Source organism: Enhydra lutris, unplaced genomic scaffold (assembly GCF_002288905.1).
Source record: "Enhydra lutris kenyoni isolate GAN:26980312 unplaced genomic scaffold, ASM228890v2 scaffoldscaffold7, whole genome shotgun sequence".
NCBI classification, from domain to species: Eukaryota; Metazoa; Chordata; class Mammalia; order Carnivora; family Mustelidae; genus Enhydra; species Enhydra lutris.
This window is the reverse complement of record NW_019154091.1, coordinates 9,742,169-9,761,039: the sequence shown is the minus strand read 5'-3', so window position 1 is coordinate 9,761,039 and position 18,871 is coordinate 9,742,169. Positions and strand designations below refer to the sequence as shown.

Genomic DNA, 18,871 nt, shown 5'->3' with positions numbered 1-18,871 from the left:
ATGTGCAAAGGCCCTAAGGCAGAAATATGGTAACATGTTAAAAAGTCTCAAAGAACTGTGGGAATTGAGGTGGAATGGAAGAGAGGACTGGTGGGAATAAATGAGAAGAAGTCCGCAGGGATGAACTCAGGTAGGATCTGGGGAGACATCTGGATGTAGTTCTAGTGTGATGGGAAGGTGATAAAGAAATTTAGGCAAGGGAGTAACATTACTTGCTTTATGTTTTAAAGGATCACTCTAACTGCTGGTCAGAGAAAGATTGTAGGTTGAAAGGGAGAGATCAGGATGCTCTTGCAGTAGATCAGGAGAGAGATGGAGGGTGCTTAGCCTGGGGGCAGACTATGGAGATAGAGAAGACCAACGAGATTATTGGCAAAGCCAGCTGAGATTTTTCATGTATGGCTGTGGGGAGTGACAGAAAGTAGCTGAGGGTGATTGGTGATACCTTTCATCATGTTGGGGAAGACTAGGGAGGAACACGGTTGGAGGCAAGAAACTTCTAGATAATCATTTTCCAGCAACTCCAAAACCTTGTGATAGATTCCAGTGGTTCTCAAGGAGAAAGATGCCATTTGTTCAGTATGTAGAGATGTGGGGGAAGGAGCTTTCATACTTAATCAAATGACAGGATGGGGGCACTACTGCCATTTTATGGACAAGGGGTCAGGGATGCTAAAAGTCCTATATCACACAGGACGGCTCCCATGATAAAGAAATACCCCATCTAGAATGCCAGCAGCTTCCTTGTCCGAAAACATTGGTGTAATGAGAGCTTTTCAACTCTAAGAATGTAGAAAAATGTGTTTTTTCCCCCACTGTCAGCCATTCATCTCTTTTTGTGAATTATTTGAGTCAGGTTCTTTTCAGAACTAATTGACTGAAATTAGCCACAAGGAGCAGATGGAGATTTTGATGGAGGAAGAGGTGTATAGCAGGAAGGAGGAAGGATAAATCCTGGAGAGTGGGACTTTGGCGGTGGGTAGGGCTTCAAGGCTGACACTGAGGGGTTCAGAGGGAGGAGAGAAGACAGACAAGTGGGAACAGGCAAAATTCAAACTTCATTCTGTGTTTCCTGCGTTTTGACTGCTAGTTGCCTGATGCCTGCTGGAGTACACACTGTCCAGCCATGTCCCCAAACTTCCCTTCTCCACCCCTTGTGCACACTTTGAACTTTTCCTTTTGATCATTTGAGTCCTCAGGGTAAATTCTTCCTTCAGAGGATCAGAGAGATTCTGTAAGCTTAGAACCCAAGCAATGTTGTGTACTCTAGAAGAATAAAGAGAAGCAACAGGAGTCTTAATGGCTAATGAAATCACAAACTTGGGTGAGAAATTGTTCTTTCCATCTCTTCTGGCTTAATAAAGATCATCTTCTTCTTATTTTCACGTACAAGGTTTTATCTGAGCCTCACAACAATGCTAAGAGGCAGAGCATATATATTAGTCTGTCCATTTTATAGATTTGGTCATTGAGGTTCAGGGATATCTCAAAATCAAGCAGCCCATAGGGGGCAGAATGGGAGGAGAGGGTGGTGTGTGTGTGTGTGTGTGTGTGTGTGTGCACGTGCATGCATGCGCACACATACGCCTGCACAAATCTAGAGTGTACGACTCTACCTGAGGTTTCCCAACCACAAGTGGACCCCTGGTGAGTTCTAGGAAATGGTGAAGAAACTGTTTCAAAATAAGTATATGCCAAAGGAGAGCTGGATACAAAAGTAACTGCCCAAGAGGCATTTTCTCAAGGTAGAAGTAGTGAATAGGCCCCCTGTTGGTATCTTTCCTGGAAACACCAAACTGAGGGAGTCTTTTCAGCACCTTAGGAGTAGAAGACTTGACTCTTGCTGGGTCCCTAACACTTGAGGCCCCTCTTTCATGCACATTGCCTCCTGCTGTCCCCATAACAGCTCAAGTAGGGCTGGGAACAGCCTCCATTAGGCGTGATGAGTCAGGCCATCTTTTGCATGGTAGGAGCAAGGCCACAGTGTTACTCAGCTCTGGAGGTGACATTCACCCCAGAATACATGACTGGAGCCCCCTGGAGTTGTACGCTGGGAGTGTGTATTGTCAATGAAAGGTCATATAAGGCTGCTGCCAGGAGGGCAAGCTGTTTCCCCTTGTGATGGGTCCACTGCTCTCTGTACACACACTCTCACACACACACATGCCTGCCAGCCCTCACCCTTCTGGGTAGCCTTGGTTCCACTTTGGTACATGGAGCCCAAGGCTCTCTCTTTTTGAGCCCAAACATTGTCTGAGACCAGGTAGCTTTTTCCCCTCAAATGGAGAAAACTTTTCTTCTTCAGGCTAAAGCGTGGGCGTGACGTCGTGGTTAGACATGGCAGGCGGGAGAAGCAGAATGACAACTCTGAGGGAACCAAGAAAGCCCAAAGGGGAGACAAGGTTTAGAGCTAAATCAAGATTGGATTCTGTCATGAAAGGCAGAACTGGCAAAAGCATCATTACAAGGCATTAACCTTGTTACACAAAGACGAACAAGCAGAGGCTGGGATTCAGAAATAAATTACACATAATAAACTAGACAGAATAGGCTGAGAGCAACATTAGCGATGATGCCCTAAGGGGAGAGAAGGGCAAGATAGAGAATAGGCCAAAATAAAAAAAAATAAAAAAAAAAGAGTAAGAATAATCTCTGGAAACGGGGCCAGCTACACATTTCACCCCTTTTTCGGCTTGGCTCCCTAGCTATTAACTTCACTTCTGTGAGGAGGTGTCTCTGAAGGCTGTCTCTCTTTTGTTTTCATTTGCTGAAATGAGCGTAAGAACGCCACTCAGAGGGCCCCTTTTTCCATTCACAGGGACTTGTCCATTTCTGTGTGTTTCTAGCACAAAAGAATCCATTTCCATTCAGCCAGAGCTGCCCTTAGAGTTTACGTGAGGTCCAAGCCGGCTCTTTCCTATTTTCTTCCAGGCTCGCTGATGTAATTGGCTGTGCAATCCTGACTGTGGCCAAGGTCTTCCACGGTGAGAGGAATAAGCGTCAGCCAGTTCTTGGTCCCTCGTAGCTGAGGAAAAGCTAGAGTCTGGTGTCACGTCCAACACGACTCTCATTTCTTGCAGCAATTTGCTTTTGGTTGCAAGTAACAGAAAACCCATTCAACAGCAACTTAAACCGTAGCATCTGTTGTTAGTAAATGTTTAAAGGTTCGAAGCTGTGCTCCATGGTGTTCTCAAGAGCCTAGGCCATTATTTTCCCCCCGCACCGATTTTAGCATGTTGATTTTCATCCTCCATCTTGAATCTTATGGAGGCAAAATGGCCACCACTCTGGGCATGGGGGCCTCACACAACAGTTATCAAAGGGAGCAAGTGAGGGGAGAGGGCAGATGGACTCTTCTCAAGAGCTGCTGCTTATCGTAGAGATTTATTCTCAGAAGCCCCTTCAGTGAACTTCCCCCATCTCACTGGCCCAAACTGGACCATGCTCGAAGGAGTAGGAAAGCAAATGCTTGGCAGTGAAGAATGAGATTACCCCATGGCTTAGACCCATAATGGTTTCCCAGACTACCGGATCAAAGTCAGGGTTGTTGTGGCAAAGAAGGTGGGGATAACTGCCTTGAGTGTGGCAGCAACCGTTAGTGTTTTAAGATGAGGTAATGAAAACAAATATGGATCTTGTATTTCTGTGCACCAAACGTTGTTCCAAGGTTCACTGGGGCTTGCGTACTTAAGAGTCATTATCATCCCTTGCATCGCATAGAGGAAGAAACTGAGTCATGGAGAGGTTAAATAACGTACACAAAATTACTTAGCTGGGAAGTGACAGAGTCAGGATTAGGTAAGGTGATAAAATAGTCCAGGTAGCACACAGTCAGTGCATGTTACTGAGACCAGCAAACAGGGACCAGCTATCTACCAGCAGATAGATATCTGCTATCACTGGTGTACTTCTACTAGCACTCTTCTCTATAATCCCCTACCAATAAGGCTAAATCATGAGCCTTATTCACAAATGAGAAAGCCAGCCCCCAACAGGGTCACATAAATTGCCCCAGTCAGCCAGTTGGTGAGAACTGAACTTGAATGCAGACCTAAGCTCTCTGACCACCTAGTTCCAGGAGGGCTGTTCATGCCACCAGCTCCCAAGTTCAGGAGTGTTGATTCATGGCTCTACTACTTACCTGTGTTACTGATCCAGGACTTCATTTGGAAAACTACAATTATTAAGGAATGGTCAGATGTCAGGGAAGGGTGCTGGAAATGATGGGATGGTAATTTGGAAGCAATTTTTTATCCTTATGTCTTTACAGCTTTTGAGACACTTCTGGATTTTTTTGTTTTTATTTTTGGTTTTGTTTTGTTTTTTGTGGATCTAAGCAGAACATCACAAACAGAATTTCTCATCCGACCTCAGCAAAGGCTCCCTGTGATGTCATGGTTCTTGGCTAGTCGGAATGGCTACACTTGTCAAGCACTTATTGTATACCAAGACCTAGGCATACACTGTCCCATGTGGTCCTTGTGGATAAATAATCAGCAACCTATAGCCATAACTTTTTCTGTGCCGTGGGTTGAGGGGGAATGGAGTCCTCCAGTCAAAGAGAACAGTACTAGAACATTCCAGATGCCCAGACACATGACACCTAATTCTCTGAGTTAGCCTCTCTACAATGCTCAAATATTTAATAAGAGTAATAGGCATGGTCAGCTGATCTAAAGTTTGAACAATTCTGGTTTTATTTTAAAGGAAGATGTGTGGTGTGGTGTTGTTTTTTTTTTTCAATCTAAAGGTCATCTGATTTTTCTCTTTCTGCTTATAGTCATGAGGCATCCTTATCTAAACAGTGATGTATTGTTCTGATTCTCAGAAACACAGAATTTTTTTCTTCTTAACTTCAATTTTAACAGGATACTTCCTCATTTTCCCCGACGGCAGGAAAAGTATCTAACAGGGGGAAAAAAAATCTCTATGGGCTTTCTAAAAATCTTCTTAAACTGAGTTCACTATGGAATATTTTATGCAAATAAGTCACTTTCTCTTAGGTTATGACATCTTTCCCTTAAAAAGTGATCACAGCATTGGAGAAATCCTTGCTAGCTTATCTTTTCTTCCCAGCGCAACTTCAACAAAGAAATATAAACGGCAGTTTAAAGGCTTCAGAAATCAATTTAGTCCGTGAATCAATTTACTTTAGATGTTAATGAAACTTGGTGGGTTTAAAAATAATGAATGTTTAATAAGACATAAATTAAAAGACATAAACACTGTCAGCAATAATATAATGAAGTTAATAAGTCTTAGCCTCCCCCTGCGCACCTCCCCTCTCCCCAGACAGGACAACTTGAAGAGTTCCAGTGAGGCTTACGGGAGTTGGCCGGCTCTCCCGTTGGCTAAAACTTAAATGTGGGTTTGGAAACCTTAGTACAATTGGGAACTGAGCTCTGGCCGATAAAGTATGCTATCACACCGTATTTAGTAGCTGCAGATGGTAACGGCTTGCTCTAGCGCTGTATCTTCCAGACATTTGTGTAACAAACTCAGTTTCCTGTCGTTGAAGGCAGGAAGCACCATGAAACTCTTCACGCCTTGAACCAAGAAAGACCAAGACATTTTGGTGGACACTCGCTCTGCCCTGGGTTTAAAGAGGGGCTTTAACTAATGAGCGGAAGCAAGCACGTGATTAAACCGTGCTCAGTGCTGTAGACCATTAGAATGCCTTCGGGCTGGAAGCTGAACTTTTTGTTTCTTCTTCAAGAGCATCAGCCCCATGTCTAGCCCTCCTGCTTAGCTCCTCTTTAGCTCTGTGGTTCTGTCCTACCCACCAGCCATGAATGTATCTTTCCCTTTTTTCCCTCTGAATTAATTACCCTGTCTTCGGGCTTTATGTTGCAGGCATCTGGTAAATCCGCAGTCCCTCCTCTCTGCCTTCTCAGCCAACGGGATGGTCCACCTCACAGCTTGGGAAGTGGCTTGTTTAACCTCACAGGAGCCAATCCCTCGCTAAAATAATTTGCAGGAGGATCGTGCAAACCGCCAAGCATGAGATCTTCTCCCTCCTAATTCAGCAGTGGGCTCTTTCTTGGCAATAGAGTGGAACTCGATTTCATCTATCAGCTGGGGGGGTGTTAGATGGATGGCTAGTTCACTGCTGGCGATCAATACATGTTAATACATAGTCAACAAATGGCTTTCTGTGGGTTGGGCAGGCGTGGTGATCCTGCAGAAAAAGGGGCTAAGCAGTTGCTCCTGGGAGTCTTGTCTAAGAAAATGTGTTTGGGGCTCAAGGAGGATTGTTCCTAGGTGGGCATGAGTGATTACCACTGTTAAAAATGATCTTTTTTTCATTTGTGCGTTTGTGTGCATGTTCAGAAAGAAGGCGAGCAACCTGAGAGAGTCCAACCAATCGCCTCATCTACCTTGATCCATTCTGACCTGACATCCGTTTATGGCACCGTGGTAATGAACAGGACTGTTTTGTTCTTGGGGACTGGAGATGGCCAGTTACTTAAGGTTGGTTTTCTGTGCCTTCTTCAATGTCAATCTTCATCGTGATCCATTTTGTGCTTTTAAATTTATTTACTTTTTTTTTTATTGTTTCTGCGTTATACACGACATCCTACCAACTGCTCTGTGAACTGCTCCAAGACCCTCAGAAATGACCACAAAGAGATTTCTGGAAATCTGTATGTGATGGCCTCCCTAGCCATGTGTAAGGAAACTCGAACCACCTTGCTTCCCAGGAGCATGCCAAGTTATTCTCCCTCCTTTACTCATAAGCTTCCGAGGGGAGGTAAATGGGGGTCTGGCCCTCCCGCTCCCCACCTTCCTAAGACAGTTCACCCTTTGCTCCATGTCTCCTTTGTAATGGAAATGTACAATGCACCTGATTTCTGATAACTTGAAACAGATGAGGGATGGTACGGTTTGAAAAGTAGAAAGAACAGGTGTTCCTTCCCTCCAACCCACTTGCCACCCATGGAAGGGTTTTGTTTTATGCCCTTTGTGCCCACATCAGGGAGAGGTTAGAGACCCAAAATCCTTTGAGACCCCCCTGACTTTTATCTGGGAGGACTATTTTTTCTCTATGGGTATACCATGGGTCAAGTTGGGGTTATGGTTCACCGCGGGTTGGGGGGAGGCAGTGGGAGGAGAAGAAGATAAACCCAGGGTTACCTAATGACTTGTCTGGAGTGATAGAGCGGCCGGCCTCTTAGCTTCATCAGCAAGCATTTATTGAACACCTCCCGCAGCCTCCGTCAACAGTCGGGGCTGGGAACGGTGCAGTTTCTGTCACCTTAGGCTGATGTTCCTCTCTGCCTCCCGGTAGTCAGTTGATTTACTGTCAGCTCAGATTCTAAATTGAGTACAAACAGATTTGATTTCTCAACTGATCTCCCATTGACAACTAGCTGTGTGACTGTAGGTGAATCGCCTAACCTCTCTGGGCTTCGTTTTCCTCATCTGTAAAATGAGATTGTGCTAGACAACCTAGAAAACCCCTTTCTCTCCTGATGGCCGCTAATTCCGTCTTCTGTGCTCTTATCTCCCACTTTCGCCAAAACTATTTGCTTGTTTCCCTGATGTGCATTGTGTATTCTAGTCACCCCCGCCCCCCCACCTTTGTTCATGCTGTGCCCCCTTCCAGGATGGCTTGTTTTTTTTTTTTTTTTTTTCTTTTTGTTTTGTTTTTTTTCTCTACTGAAGCCTACGATGTGTCTGTGCTTTGGCTCAGCTCACACTCTACCTGCTCTCTGAGGCCTCCGAAGCCCAGACTGACCATGTTTTCCCCTCCTCTGAAATACTCATTAGCTGTCTCCTTCTTTTGGCTCGTTACAAATGTCTTGCTTTGATGCCCAGCCTTTTCACTCCTGTTGGTCTTGCCTCCCCATCTTCATTTTTTAAGCTTCTCAAGAAGGGGGTCCCGAATCCCCACAGCCTAATACAATGCTGCGTGCCTGGTAGGCATTTGATTTAATCTGTTTTCTTTGGAGGAAACCCAGTAACATATGGGAGGGAGTTTGTTTGTATACACATTCTTTTAAAATATACATTGATCATCTTTCCTGTTGCGTGAGCTTGATTTCCTGGGGAAAGGTAAACACCCATCCGTCACTACACAAGTTGCTTGGCGCTGTGCGGTGACACGTGTGGCTCCACCAACCCGGGCAGGCGGATTGGACCCATTTCACCTGGCACAGGAAGCGGCCGTCAGTCCTTCCCGGGGCCTCCTCACCAATTATCTCTTCAGATGGAGGCTCTTTCTGATGAGTTTTGTGATGAGAACACTGTTTCCCCGAAGCCGAGCCAACCAAATGGCTACATGGTAAACGGGAGGTGAGGAAACACTTGGCCCAAAATCATTCCCCGGGGGACGGCCTGGTTTCGCCTGTTCCGTCGGCTCACCCCCGGGGCTGGCGTGCAGCTGGCCAGGTTGCCGTGTTGTTGTGGCGTCAGAGGGCTGGGCCTGGGCTGCAGCTTCCAGCTGACGAGGAGGAGGCAGCTGACTGAAGCGGGGCTTTCCTCAGCATCTGTGAGGGGCACACCTTCAGAAGCCTTCCCTGCGCCTTGCTTTTAGGATCCAAATAACACGGGCAGGTTGGTTGGTTTGGGGCCTTATTTTGTGACTGCTGGCATTTGTGCTTTGTTTCCCTTGTGCTTATCCCTCTCCATGTTCTAAGGAATTCCGTCCTCTCCACGACGCCATGAGGTAGTTACAGACGAGGCCTGTTTTACCCAGAAGGGAAGGGAGGCCCGGAGAACGTGGATGATTTGCCCAAGGTACACAGGGCACAGCAGAGATCTGCGTGTGGGGGGACTCCTGCGTCTGCGCTAATGTCCCCCAAGCTACCCTGAGTTTGTGATGTCTGCCCCAACCACTCCTGGAAGGTTCCCTGGGGGGGACGGGAAGCACATTGATAGGGGACCATGGAGGGGCAGTGACAGTGGAACCCATGCTCCTAGGTTGTCCGTCAGGGTTTTTAGAAGCACCAGGAAGAATCCCAGCTCTAGGAGGAGGCAGACCATCTGACTGGAGGAATACCTGTACGGCATGATAACTTCCGGGGAGTTAAACCCTGCTCCCGGCTTCACTCAGGAAGGTCCCTTTCCTCAGGAGGAAATTGTGAGGGAAATACCTGAACTGACTTGGCCACGCCAGACTCCCTAGACCAGCCCAGTAATTCCCAAGACTTCCCCATGTCTTAGACGAAGCCCATGAAATTACCCAGAGTCCCAAGACCCGGGATTGTGTCACTGATTGGGAAGGCATAGATAATCCCCGAATGCCTTTATTCAAAGACTTCAAGCTTCTCCCTTGCCAGACTTGTCGCCAGAACTGTTAGAAAAGATGAACATTGATAGACACAAGCTTGGCTTCTGAAGCCACAGAGTGGAGGTACTAATAAGCAACGCAAAACACAACCCAACCCCAGGCAGCTGGTGGGAGGAGGAGAAGAAAGAGGGCTTGGATCACCCACAGCCTGACTCATCAGTTTCCCAGTGATCAAGAGTGATCAGATGCCAGGCACTGTAGTATATGCCTGGTTGGATGAGGGGCAGGAAACAGCAGTTGGGGGCCAATTGCTGGTTTGTTTTTTTGTTTTTTTTTTTACCACTACACACATACACGCACACACTCTCTCTCTAACTTAAATCTCCGAAAACCTCATGGGATTTTAGCATTGTTCCGTGAGATTTTAAATCTCAGGTTTAAATATTTTTTTTCTTATTATGAAAGTAATATATGTTCCTAGAGAAAGTTACAAAGTAATGGGGGTGAGGAGAAAACAGAAACAAAACAAAACAAACAAACAAACAAACAAAAAACCCTAGTTCTGTTGTGTAGCAGCAACTGATGGCAGCATTTTAGAATTTTTTTTTTTTTTTTTTTGCGTAGTTGAGGTCAGACTTTATCTAATTTTGCACTCATTTTTTTTTCCCTTAATGAGGGAAAAAAATGCCTGTATTAAAATGTTACGGAAAACCCTTTGTAAACAGTATTTTTTAAATAGCTGGGTCATATTCTGCAATGGGGTAACATGATGCTGGGCTTGGCCAGGGATACTGAATCATTTTGCAAGTGTCCTTAAAGACCCTCACTGCCTCCAGGTGATCTGGCCCCACCTCCAGAGGTAAGATTGAGAAGTGGAAGAATGGAAAGCTTTGTGATATGCTAATGTCTGCACTGCCCTTTTTTCCTGCGTTTATTCCTAAGATCCCTTGTAAGATTTTAGAAAAATGGAAGTTTAGAACTTGAAAGGGTCCTTTCCACAGTGCAGTCCTCCCCCTGGTTTTATTGAAGTGTGATCCTAGTGGCTGGGAGTTGGGTTGTGTCGTCACCCTATCCCCCCGGGGTTATTTCCTCATTTTACTTCCTTTCTGAGGAAGATCGCATGCTATACTTTCTTGGTTGTCAGCATCTCCCCTGCGATCAGCTGAGTGAGGATGGCCACACTGAAGTCAGCTTTTGGGGATTCACGTCTCACGTGTTGCACACCCGCACCCTGAGGGCGTACCTGTTTTTATAAACATGCGCCATATCTTTGTCCGTATTGTGGTACAGCTTACTGTGGCGTCTGGGTTCCTTTGAGCTGACTGTCGCATGTAGAAAATTGTCTTTATTTCAAGGGCAGAATTGACTATTTTGAGCTTCTTCCAGGTGGTAAAATAAGTAATAATGGAATATGCATGAAATTTGAAATTTGTAACTTTATGCATGCCCATTAACCTTTCTTGTAAACATAAAAGATAAGGCATAATAATAGCCAACATTTCTGAGCTCTAACTTCTGTGCCGGGCATGAGAACAGGGGTCTGCCTGGGTTAACTCATTTCATCCTTGTGCGTCAATCGTGTTACCATCCCCAACTTTATAAATGAGAAAGACCTGAGGCTCAGAGAGGTTAGGCAACTTGCTCAAGGTAATTGGAACTGAAGCAACTCGTCCCCCAACCAAACTGCCCTGCTAATTAAAAATGTAGTCTGTAGAGCTTAGTGGAATTTGTAGAACTGGTTTTGTTTTGTTTTTAAATTTTTCTTTCAAATATTGGCGTATCTGAGTTAATACCAAGTTGCAGGTATTTGATGTTTCATGAGGAGGGCTCTGGCTTCTGTGGTTTTAGTTTGTTCCTATTTGGGGATGGCGTCTGGCACCCTAACCCGGCAGGGTGCAGACATCTGTATTAGAAGGCAGAGGCTCCTTCTCTCAGAGCTGCGAGTGGCTCATGGGAGCCTCTGAACCCCCTATGGGACCCCAGCTTTTCCCCTGTGGGCTCTTTGAGAGCAAAGGAAGAAAATCTGTGTTCAAGTTGATTTTGGGAATGGTTCTTGTGGTAGGCGGCTAGTGTGGGGTTTCTCCAACATCCCTAGGACTGAAGTAGGTTTCAGAGGGACAGAAGCCCTATCATGTGTGTCCCTTCCCATATTGAGCAGAGAAGCACTGCTTCGAGTCAGGACTGGCAATCTCTGTGGCCTTCAAAACTCTATTTCCCCAGGTGGATTTCATTTATCCAACCATGGAGCAAAAGTCAGACCAGTTCCAGAAAGTTCTTCCATATCCTTGCAGGAGGCAAAGTGTGTGACACCTGAAGTCTGCCTTGATCCTGGTCTTACAGTTGTCAAAGGAAAATAAAACATAACAAAAATAATAAGATATTTTATAAGGACAAGCTCTCTTTCTATTCCCAGAGAATGTTCAAATAAAGGAAAAGAGGCCATGCAGAACCCGGGACAGAACCTGGGGCCGGAAGTAGGGGTGGTGGGGTTGGCTGAGCTGAGGTAATAGATCAAGAAGCCAAAACAGCAGGAAGTGTCAAAACTTGGAAATGGCCTCCATGATTGGCTGCTTGGAGTGTCATATGATTGGAAATGGCCTCCGTGATTGGCTGCTTGGAGTGTCATATGAAGTGAGTTCAGGTTCACCTCCATCTCATTCTTTCTAGTTTGTGAGTTTGCAGGACTCCCCAGTTTAGAACTATTAGTGCCATGTAACCCACAAACTGAGAACTTGTGGTTCAAGCTGTAGTCTTCTCTTACTATTACACTGAAATAAGTAGACTGGAAATAAAAAAGGAATTTGCCTTAATCTTTATATTTCACCTTTATTACTCCTAACTACTGAAGCCCTTTAAACACTGTTGGATAAGTACCTTGCTTTCTCGTGTGTGTGTATGTGTGGTTTATGTCCCCATTTGCAGCATTTCTTAGAAACTATTTATTTTTTTAAAAAATGAGAAGATTGGCTTGGTTGCCCTTTAACTGGAAAGAAATTTGAAGTATATATTTTAGCTTTTTGAACACCCATGGCTTTTCCATGTCATGGTAATGGTAAAGAAAAAAGAAATAGTCTTTTGTTTAATTTTTTCTCTCCTCCCCACCCCCCATTTTCCTCAGCAAGCTATCCTTTCCGTGGGTGGTGTTGAACTTGTAACGTATCTGTCTGATGTAGAAGTCTCACACATCACACATTTCAGAACTGGAGTTGGGAAGTTGTTTTGTATGCAACAAAAATCCCAAGGCTAGTTAATAGCCTATCATGAAGCTTCAGGAAGATGTCGACAGAAACAATATGTTGACACAAACTGAAATTCTCCACCGGGGAAAATTTGTTTTCTACACAGGCTTCATCTGGAAAAAAAAAAAATCTGAAGAGCCTTATAAAAATCTTGAATGCTAATAGAATTTTTTTCATTTAATAAATATTTATTGGGCACCTTTTATGTGCCAGACACTATTCTGGGTGCCGATACAAAAATGAATAAAAGAGGCAAACCCCTGCTCTTGTGATGGGAAGAAAAAGACAGAAGATACATAACTGAATTTACCAGCAATAAAGCCATTTCAGACAGTAGTATGTGCTCTGAAGGAAATGAACTGATGGGTAGACCACGACAGTTGGGTGAGGTAGAAAGGCAACTAGGGAAGGCTTCTCAGAGGAGGCGACATCTGAGACTCGAAAGATGAAGGGGTAAATGAGCATATGCATGGCAGAGACTCAGGTTGACTCCAGATTTGAGCTATATTAAGGAGAATTCTGGAAGCAAGAGATGAAAATCCACATCATGCCCAAGGAACGCGTATGAATTAGAAGAGTGGCTTTTATACAAAACTCAACCCATTTTGGGTTTCTGTGACTCACTGTTACTTCCTGCCTCACTTCACCGATCGAGCTCTTTCTCCAAAGCTGCCCAGTTAAACTGAGCTGAGGAGGGAACATTTCCCAGGCTCCAGTCTGGCTGGCTTTCTTCTCTGTGTTGATGTTGACACGAATTTTGCACTTAGGAGATCCAAGTGTTGCTTTGATGCCCTGGGAATGGGCTGTGGCGTTGGGAGGAGGAGGAGGTGATATTAACAGAAATCTAGCAGGGAAAGAAAGCCATGTCTCTCCTGTCCCAGTGTCACCTGAGAGAGGTGAGGACCACAACACCCAGACCCCTCCACATAACATGTTGGGGTCCCTTTGTGATGAAAATGAGAAGTTCCTATTGTCCTGTCCTCAGGGTTATGGAGATCCTTTTATGTGGAATCTAGCAAAAAAAACAAACAAACAAACAAAAAAAACTCCAAACAAACAAAAAACGAAACAATTGGGTCCACTCATCCTCACTTTTCACATTTAAATCTTATGTATTTGTTTTCTAAGATAATACATTGACATTGTTCCAAATTCAAAAGAACCAAGAGAATATACGGTGAAAACCACACATTCCTGACCTAGGGGGCAAACAGGGGAGTGGGTTTCTTGGGTATCTTCCCAGAGATATTTTATATATGTTTGCAAGCAAAAGGGGGAAGATTGTCTTCCTCTCATTTTGTCAAATATACACTATATTAAACATGCTATATATGTATATAAACATGTTTATGCAATATATAGATATACATAATATAATGTGTTAAATGTATATAGAAAGAGCTTCCTAATGACTTTTATGGCTAAATAGTACTATACTGTTTATACTGTGTTTAATCAGTTCTCTACAGTTGGACTTTTAGGCTGTTTCAATCTTTTACTTATAATGTGTGATACACTAAACCATCATGTACATATGTCATTCAATATAGATGTGAGGGGCTGTGGGGTCTAAGGGTATGTGCTTTATAATTTTGAGAGATAATGCCAAGTTACCTTCTAGGGAAGTCTCACTCCCGCCATCAGTGAAACATACCAATTTCAGCCCAGCATCCATAGTTACTAGGACAAGCTCTCCGTGTAAGCCACTCTAGGTAGCTCATTTAGGAATCTGGCTGGCAAAGCCTGGTGCCCAGTACCACAGAAAGGCTTTCCTGCCACAATTTGGAGTTCCAGAGAAAATCCTGGTGCCTCATCATCTACGGGTGAATCAAAGTTGCCCCCAGCTGGATCTTTCCGGCCCTTACCCATCTGCGCCAATCACGCTCCAAGAATTAAGTCCCGATAAAAACTGCAATGTAGCTCCTAACTCACTTAAAATGGATGAGCGGTGGTGTTTTGTAAATTATGTTTTTCTTTTGAAGCAAATCCCAGATAGTGGCATTTCACCCCTCTGTGCTGCATTACACATCTCTAAAAAATGCTCAGTTTCTCAAGTAACCGTACCCATGATGCTGTTACCACAACAAAATTATCCAGTCATCCTTTTGAATTATCTAATATTGCGTTTGTAGAGCTACATTTTCCTCATTGGCTCACGAATGTCTTTGAAAATTATTTTTGTTCAAACTAGCATCCAGACAAGGTCCTCCAATAACCTGTGGGCTGCCTTGTCTCTCTCAGTCTGGAGTGACCACCTTCCAGCCTTTATCCACTGCCACTGACTGACTGAGGAAATGAAGCCTGTTGTCTCCTCAGATGCCTCACGTTGTGGATTTGGCTGTTTCTTTCCTCGTGGGGTTGTTCAGCTCCTTCCTCCCCTTTCTGCTTCCTGATGCTAAATGAAAGTTCGCACTAAAGGCTTGATTAGATTCGAGGTCCGTTTGGTTGGCGCGAATGCCTCAAAGGTGGTTGTGCCCAATGGTGCCTTTGACGTGATGGACAGCAGCCTGTCTTCTGGACAGCAGCCTGTCTTCTCTCGAGCTGCGCTTGAGAATATTTTTATCAATGTTTTTTAACTGGTTTCCTGTTTCTTCTCTTCTCTATGACCATGTTCTAGAACCTGATCAATTTTTTGTCTCTGAGCTGATTAATAAGGACTATGAATTAGAGATGGGGAGACAAGAACCTGGCAGGCTCACACTTGGGCTGCGCCTGTCTGATGTTCCCCTGCCTTCACGGTTCTCGGTAGGCTGGTGTTGTCCAACAGAACTTTCCACGATGATGGAAATGCTCTGTGTCTACTTCCAGTACAGTAGGCACTAGCCAGAGGTGGCTAGTGAGCGCTTGAAATGTGCAGTGGCTCCCTCGCTCTCACCTGGAGTGAGAGTAAGGTCTTTATATGGGCCTACGAGAACCTACGTTACACACCCCTTACCTCACTGCCCGCTGCGCTCTGCCTCGCTGGTGCTGCTCACGCCCCATTGCCCCCCCCCCCCCCCAGACTGTAGGGCATCGGGACCAAGGGGCCAAACATGTGTCACCCAGACACCCAAGTGACCCACTCCAGCATCTCCTGCACGTAGCTACCTAACTACCACCTCTCAATGAGAACTACCCTGCGCACACATCCTTATCTCTTTACCCCACTTTATTTTGACTGACATCACCTTCTAATAGGGTTTATAATTTACTCATTGTCAGCCACCACTCCCCTATACACACACGCACACACACACATGTTCCATGAGGGTAGGTTTCTACTCCCCTTCCCTCCACTCATTTGTTCAGTGCCATTTTCCAAACACCTAGAACATGCCAGATACATAGGGGCTATTCAGTAAATATTTATTGATTGAGATGAGTGAAACTCGGGTATGTCCAATTTCAAAGCTATGCTTGGCTCTATTTTATATATAAGCACATACCCACCCGCTTGGGCCTGTTCAGTTGTCCTGCTTACATTAAGATGTCTAAGTATGTCGAATTGTATAGGAGAATCAGGGTCAACTGTGCAAGTCATCAAACCGACTTCCTTCAGTCTTAGGATGGATCACTTGGCGTAGTATTAAGGAAGCTGTCACTTGTAGCTTCTTGTAAAGCCGGGTGTATTAAGGAATTATGGATGTCAAGCTTCCACCTATGAGGTTACTGCCACAGGACCGAAGGCTGGCTGTGCGTGTGTGTGCATGCACACGTGTGTGTGCGTGACCATACTTGTTTTTACCGGCTTTGCGGAAGACTGAGACAGTAGATGCTTGAGGAACACGGTACCTCAGCCCATATATGTAGTGAGTGAAGGAGCATGTGGTCTTAGAACTAAGCTATGAGTCTTGCCTCCCCGCACCCCCGCTATTTGACGTATTTAATAGAAATCATATTTCTCTTTTTGAAAAAAAAATAGGTTGTTCTGGGTGAGAATTTGACTTCAAATTGTCCAGAGGTTATCTATGAAATTAAAGAAGAGACACCCATTTTCTACAAACTGGTTCCTCATCCTAAGAAGAATATCTACATCTATCTAACTGCTGGGAAAGAGGTAGGTAAAAATACCAGCCATTGCTTCTGACTTCCGAATAGAAAGTGTTTAATTAACGTCATTATCTAGTAGCAAAGCTTTTACTTTGAACTATCGGGTTTAAACACTGCTGCAGGCTTCGAGAAGACCCGCAGTGGTTCACGGATGTGGAATTAAAAACCTTGCTGTCAGTAAGTAAGCAAGAAATATTACCTATTTAGACAATTTTATTATTGGCTATATTTCCAATGCCACGTTTTTCAGGGAAGGGGGGTGCTTGCAAATTGGTGCATAATCAGCTAGGTAACTGAATTTGCACATTTATTGTGTGGGCACTGAGCGGTTAGATGCATTTATGAATACACCCAAAGGGATTGGCTTTGGAATTTGGGGTTAATATCAGGCCATGGTCTCATACACATTCATGAACCAGGAAATATATGGCACTCCCCCTCCCTCCCTTAATTTATTTGGCTGTTCTAGTTTTTCTTCTTGCTTCTGCTTACTGAAATAAAGAGAATATCTTTCTCCATTTTCTTCCTTTTTACAAGGTGCTTTCACCAAGGAAAGGGAAGAAAACTAATTTTTATTCAGTCCCTTCTGACCACGTGCTAGTTACTATTCTAAATATGGTCTCTCTACGTGCATACAGTTGTGTCTGTCCACACACACCTATAAAAGCGATGTTGTTGAAATATGTTCATAATTTAATGAGATAAAATTACCCTTGTTTTATACAGGAAGAACCTAAGACTTGGAGAGGTTAAATAATTCACTCAAGGGTGTGTGTGTGTATGTTAGATAAATATATATATGTGTGTGTGTGTATATATATATGCCTATATATAGACAAACAAGGTCAAATCCTAAACCTGTGAAAACTAGCAGCCTATGCTGGCATGGTAATTTGGCTCCGTGGCCACTGGCACATACAAAGTGCAAAGGAGATCATTGAGACTTATGGAATTGTACAATGGGATAACAGCTTGGCCCACCCCCACTTTCCATTCTTTGTCTCTCATTCTAAGGGGAATGCCAATGATATCAGCCACATGGTTGTTATAGTCACGAGGTAGGTACACAAGCACTCTGTAGTCTCCAGAATTCCTAGAAAGGCCATATTGCCCTTTGCACGTTGCAAAGTCAGTTACGCAGAATGAGCACGTGGCGATAGATGGTGGACCTGGTCTACGCTGGTAAACCAGTTGTCCACCATAGAATCTTCTCGAGCGGCTTGTTTCACCACTCAGCACTTTCCATTCTATTTCTTCCCTGGGCTTCCTGCATTTGAAAGACACTGGTCTATTCCACAGACTGCCTATATTAAGTAACTATTCCCATTCTCGGGTTTTATTTATCAAGGGCATCTAGAAACTGCCCGCCAGGAAACAGACTGTGCTACCACATGGAGCCAATAAAATTCCAGCCCAAAGCAAAGACTCTTGAAGTCTTGCTTGACCCATGCATGTTTTTTCCATTCAGCTTTTCGAAACATTGCAAATAGCTCACAAGTTCTCATTACTGCTTTCCTTGGGACTCACGACTGTAAGCTGGGAACCACTGGGAGAGCCACAGATAGCTGACAGGTCCTCATTTTTTGGAAGGTGAAGACTACTTAGCCTCTGGTCATTCAAAGTCTGAAGTCCAAGGGAGAGTTTTTGACTGGGCATTGAAGCTGGTTATTCATACATTCTTCACTTAGGTTTACTGCTGTGGATCCTATTAGATTCTGGTTGAGCCAGTATAATCCCTAGAGAGCCAAAACCTAGGTTCTGTCCTAGACTCTTGGGGAGATAGTAACAGCCAAACTAATATGTCCTGGTACATCTATCGAATATGCGGCCATTAAAAATAACCATATGAAGATTTATGCATTGCTGTGTTAGTCACTATAATGTGTTATTAAGTTAGAGAAGCAGGTCCAATGTAAGTACTTACAGTGTTCTCTCTTTTGCATGGAGTTATGTTGTTTGTATGTTTAAGTACACTGTGTAAAGGTTCTCACAGAAGGTTCTAGAGAATATTCCACTAAGTGTTCTGAGCAAAAGTGGCCCTAGGAGGAGATGGTATTGACTGTACCCCTCCTGGAGTATCACGATGCCCAGCATATTCAAAGGCTCTCAGAAGCCTTGTTCTAAGGAAATTGATTTGCCTTTTCAGTGGAAGATTTCACATGTTTGTTGGACTGTGGGACCCTTTCCCCACACAGTAGTGATAGCCAACATTTATTGAGGACTTAGCGTATGCCAGACATGTATAGTAACCCCATGGAGTCAGCGGCACCATCACCATTTCACTGATGAGGAAACAAGGTTAGAGAGATTATGTATTTATGAAAACCCCTCCAGAATTTAAGATGTTGTGTGAGCTACAAGGAAATAGCCA

General features: G+C 44.3%; 1 protein-coding gene across 1 annotated transcript in view; it reads left to right on the top strand.

Annotated features, from left to right (window-relative positions):
- The window catches only part of LOC111142060 (plexin C1), a 143,467-nt gene that overhangs the window by 12,871 nt on the left and 111,725 nt on the right, over positions 1–18,871 (top strand). Inside the window, exons 2-3 of the mRNA XM_022495004.1 lie at positions 6,331–6,471; positions 16,373–16,507. Coding sequence (XP_022350712.1) covers positions 6,331–6,471; positions 16,373–16,507 — 276 coding nt within the window. The remainder of the gene's footprint in view (positions 1–6,330; positions 6,472–16,372; positions 16,508–18,871) is intronic.